General features: G+C 37.7%; 1 protein-coding gene across 6 annotated transcripts in view; it reads right to left on the reverse strand.

Annotated features, from left to right (window-relative positions):
* The window catches only part of LOC119575016, an 8,760-nt gene extending 3,978 nt beyond the window's left edge, over window positions 1–4,782 (reverse strand). Inside the window, exon 1 of one of the 6 annotated variants that reach the window (XM_037922340.1) lies at window positions 4,763–4,782. Coding sequence is in view for 1 of the 6 variants with exons in the window: in XM_037922335.1 (XP_037778263.1) it covers window positions 2,156–2,201 (46 nt within the window). In the remaining 5 variants the exon portion in view is untranslated. Of the gene's footprint in view, window positions 1–2,155; window positions 2,453–4,578 lie in introns of those variants that run through there. The other 5 variants (XM_037922339.1, XM_037922338.1, XM_037922336.1 and 2 more) reach the window with 5 other exon arrangements.
* Between the last annotated feature and the right edge of the window lie 328 nt (window positions 4,783–5,110).

Here is a 5,110-nt window from a genome sequence, read left to right on the forward strand (position 1 = left end):
AATCTCCAAGAGACATTCCTCCTCTCCCAACATGCTCAACTTTATCACCTCTACCCTCACAACCTTCCTCATCAACTACCCCATCCTCCCTTATTACTACTTTACAGCCTTATTATCCACCTCTCCATAATACAACCTCCCTCAACACTACTCTCCGTCCTTCTACTACCCTCCTCTCTACAAATATGTTAAATCCTCTATTTAGCCCAGCCAAATAGGACCGATTTTTCATGATCCCTCACACAGTTCCCTACTCTGACAACACTCTTCTCTTCCAGCAATGTCTCCAAAAACAAGTAGGCAAAGCTTCTTTCCGTAGCCGACCGGATAGTTCCCGTCTCGTCACAGTAATATCTGAAAACCAAGCTATAGCATTATCAGTTCTAATTGATCTCTCTGGTAACCCCATTCCTGCAGAACCTCATCCAACCCTCAATACTTGCACCGTAACTGTCTTTATCTCCCCAGCAAACTGACCTATCTATAACAATAAATGGTCAGATTGTGGAGAAGACTTACTCGCCTGCCTCACGGACTATGATGCGATATCAGTACAGTGCTACTCCATTCCTCCAGAGGTCATCGTAAGAACCCCACTAACATTGCCAAAATTACTTTCCATATACATGACCTTCCCATTAATGTTTACATTGGTGGAGAATCCCTCCCTGTCCGACCATATCAACCTCCTCCCCGCCAATATAGATGGCGTTTAGGACATCCTGCCAAACATTACCGTTCCACAGCTAGATGTCCTCTATGTGCCCAACCTGGTCATACTTGATCAAACTGCTCTACAGTCACGCACATGTGCCAACTGTGGCGGCCCCCATGTATTTTATAGGGGCTGCCCCACCTACAAATCTGAGTCTGAGGTGACAACTCTCAGATTCAGACTTGACTCTACGTGAAGCCAGACAGGAAGCACGTCGACGAGATTTTTCTCTTACTCCCTACGCTCGCTCTGCCCCTTCTCTTCTCTCCCGAGACGTTCCTACACCCTCCCCTATACTTATCCCTCCTATATCTTATTTCCCCACTTCTACCTCCTACCTTCCCCAGTCAAATTCTTTTGCCATTCTAAATCCAAACATTCCAATCTCTACTGTAGCCCCAACACCTACCTTTGCCTCTACTCCTCAGTCACCAGTCTCCTCTTTCCCCCCTCATAAGAAAACCTTTGTCTCACAAAACTCCCCAACCAACTCTTTTATAGATACTCTTGAAGATATTTCAAAATCATCTATTCGAGTCTTAAACTGACACCGAAACCCGTCATCCACCCTCAAATTCCACAACTCCCGCTCCCTCCACACTCAAAGTGACCGCCGATATCCATCCTCCTCCAACTCATATTCCCCCTACACCCCTTCTTCCTACTCCCTCCCAACACAGCCCATCCCCCCTAGCTCCAGCTCTACCTACATTAACCCTCCCTTCATCCCCTCTATCCCTTCCACTCCCTCCTGGATACATACGTGAATCCCTTATGTCACAATTATGCTCTTCCCCAGATCCTCCACCTCCTGATACCCCTCCCGATGCAACACCTTCCCCCTCTCATTCCTCATCTCACCCCCTGGCTCCTTCCCCTTCAAATTCTCCAACACGCACTGTAACCGTTATCACTCATAGATCAACTAAAGTATAGCTCTCCTACACTGAAATATTCGCTTACATATCCTTCACTTGATCTAATCCCCTTACCTAACCCTACCTTAACCCATTCACTCATCAACTCCTTTATCCATCTTTAACCTTTTCAATATTAATCTAGATAATTGACGTAAGCACGTAACTACTAACTCAACCGCCTTTCACTAACCCTTACTGTACCTTCCTATGGTGCTATATGACCTTAGATGTCTAGCACATTTATTTTGCTTTTAACCACTCTACTGGCTTCAAACCCTAGCTAGTCAGGGTCACCGGGTCAAATCTTTCTCCTCCACACACATCTCTCCTCTACATCCATTGCTTACACAACTCACATATCTTCAACCATGTGGCTCATCTATCAGGTACTAGGTCTACCTCCCGCTCTTGTTCCTATCCTCAGATTTATCATTCTTTTGCCCACATACTGTTCATTCCAAGATTTCTTAACGTTGTAAAATCCGGTTCATACAGACGCCCGCAATTAAAGACGACTCACCTGCCACGCTCACATCAACACTTGTATGGTATAAAAATAACCACATATAAAATACTTTTTCCTTCTTGGTTTATTCGTCTCGATCCCTTCACTTGCCATAGTCTTAGGCTAAGTATTTAGGTATCTTTTGAGGGAGACTTCACACAAAAATCGGAGAGCAGGGAGAAACTGACCCTTCCTCAGCGCTGGTGTCCATGATACTAGGGGCAGAGGAAGAACCTTAGCCTAGGTTCTTAAGACTGGTTGTGTCGCCATGTCGCTGTCCTTGGTCGAAATTAGATTATATGCCTTTCCTGTTCCCGCTATTGTTTACCATTGCTATTATCGTTTGTGTGTGAGTGTGTGAGTGTGTGTGAGTGTGAGAGTGTATTTGTAAGTGAGTGAGTGTGTTTGCGCACATATGAAATTTACTATAATAAAGAGTAAACACCATAAAAACAGCAAAGAGATTTTCATGAAGCCGGCACAAATACAAAAAAGGAACCACGATAATGATAATTATAACAATTATCAACGTTATCATTATCATTACTACTATTATCAATATATTTACTATGCTTTTATCATTATTTATCATAATCATTATCATAATATAATAATGATAATAATGATAACGATAATAATAATCATCATAATAATAACAATAATGATAATAATAATAATGATGATAATAATCATAATAATAACAATAATGATGATGATGATGATGATAATAATAATAGTGACAATAGCAATGATAACGATTATAATGATAACAATAACAACAGTAATAACTTTAATAATATTATTATTAACAATTATAATAAAATTGATAATAATAATAATTATTATTATTATTATTATTATCATTATTATTATTATTATTATTATTATTATTATAACAAAAATAATGATAATAGTAATGACGATAATAACAACAACAACAATAATGATAATACCACTCTAATCATCATCATCATCATCATAAAAATAATAATAATAATAATAATAAAATAGTAATAATAATAACAATAATAATTATAATAACAATAACAACAACAACAAAAATAATAATAATAATAATAATAATAATAATAATAATAATAATAATAAAACAATAATAATAATAACAATAATAACGATAAATAACAGGAAAACCAATACAAAATATAAAGATAACAATAACGAAGTCAGGGAATTTTACGACAGAGACAAAAATCTAAACAAAGAACGGTAACTGTCTCCTCCTCGGGCGACCTTGTAACAAACGGCTTGGTGAACGACTGTTTCTCTCTGTTTCGCAAATATTTCAATTATTCCTTTTTTGAACGGCATTTGAGAATGGTTCTGCAAATAGCAAACCTAATGAATCTACAGAGGTTTAGTTAGTTTTTCGTTGTATGTGTGTATCTGCGTAAAATCTTGAGAGTGAGAGTTTATCGTCCTCCACGTATGACCTTGAGAAGACAGGGAGGAAAGGCGCAATTATTGAACAATGTATAGCATCACGTTATGTGTCTTTAGGCTACGGATAGTTGATGGAAATTTCAGAACTTTGTTAGCATATTTGCTTGTTTTATTTTCCTGAATGTGGATTCCTATTTTTTATTTCGCCGAATCTAATGGTTAGAGTCCGTAGACTAGTAGAGCGTTTATCTTCACAACAAGGATCATTGAATACATTACAAGCAACTTTTTAACATGTGGTTGTGTTGCTTGAGATACGCAATGACTTGCACTTTGTTTCAGTCTTGACTTTGCGGTCTATGGCATAATGGGATTGTAAATCGCCTTTACTGTTTAACTTTTGCTGCTACTAAAGGTTATTCTTATTATCATTTATTTTTTGCTCCAAGTCAAGCAGAGATTGCGTGTGGAACAAATTCATCCTCGTAGAATCTATAGATACAGATCTTCGAAGCAATATGTTAAGGAAGCGTAACCTCTCCTCTCCTTACCCCCATTCATGTTACCCACTTTTTTTTTTTTTTTCCAACCAGAGCTAAACGAAAACCTTCCTAGGTACAAGGGACTTCCCCAAAAATACCATTGGCGCCACCTCCGTAAATTCGTCTCAAATGCAAGATCCCATCTTTTTCCTTCGTATATAAACAATGAATATAACCACATTAAAATCATTGGAAAAATCCTGAAAACAGTGAAATTAATGCAAAACATTAGTGCTATAATTTCGCCATATTGTTCCGCCAGCTGTCACTTTCTCCAAGATTACCAATAAGTTATAAGAATGTAAATGATATTTTCCTCGACATGCACATAGAAAAGGCAAATCTCGAAACTGATGTGATCTTGTTTGTTTATCCAAAGATTATTTCACTGCATTGTCTTGTGAACAGTTGTGTAAAATTGGAGGAAATTCCCAATTCCCATATCACTACATATGCAAAACCAAGTTTACACATTATCCACTAGTTAAGTTTTACCATCTTAAATCCTGTGTCCTTTGGGAAGCCATATGTTGCAAGGGAACGCAAACTTTTGGATACAGTTCCTGCAGAAGTTACAACGAAATTTCCATCATGTGCATGTTCACTACAAGTAGTTCTATTACGCAGAACACGTGCACATCATTTTACACTTTGAGTAGAATTCACAACACACTGTCACCAGACAAAAGCCGAAGATACAAGTTAAGTCTGTGTGTAAAAATAAAAACTGGCAACACTACTTTCAGAAGTTGCAAGTTACTCTGCTTACAGAGCTGAAGATACCAGATCTAGGTCCTTTGATGTTAGTGTCTCCATTTGCATATATGCAGTATGTGTTATTGTATGAATAAATATATCCATGTACATACACTGGTTATGTGTGGATAAACACACACATACACACACACACACACACACACACACACACACACACACACACACACACACACACACACACACACACACAATATATATATATATAATATATATATATATATAATATATATTATATAATATATTATATATA

The sequence above is a fragment of the Penaeus monodon genome, chromosome 7 (assembly GCF_015228065.2).
Source record: "Penaeus monodon isolate SGIC_2016 chromosome 7, NSTDA_Pmon_1, whole genome shotgun sequence".
Classification (NCBI taxonomy): Eukaryota; Metazoa; Arthropoda; class Malacostraca; order Decapoda; family Penaeidae; genus Penaeus; species Penaeus monodon.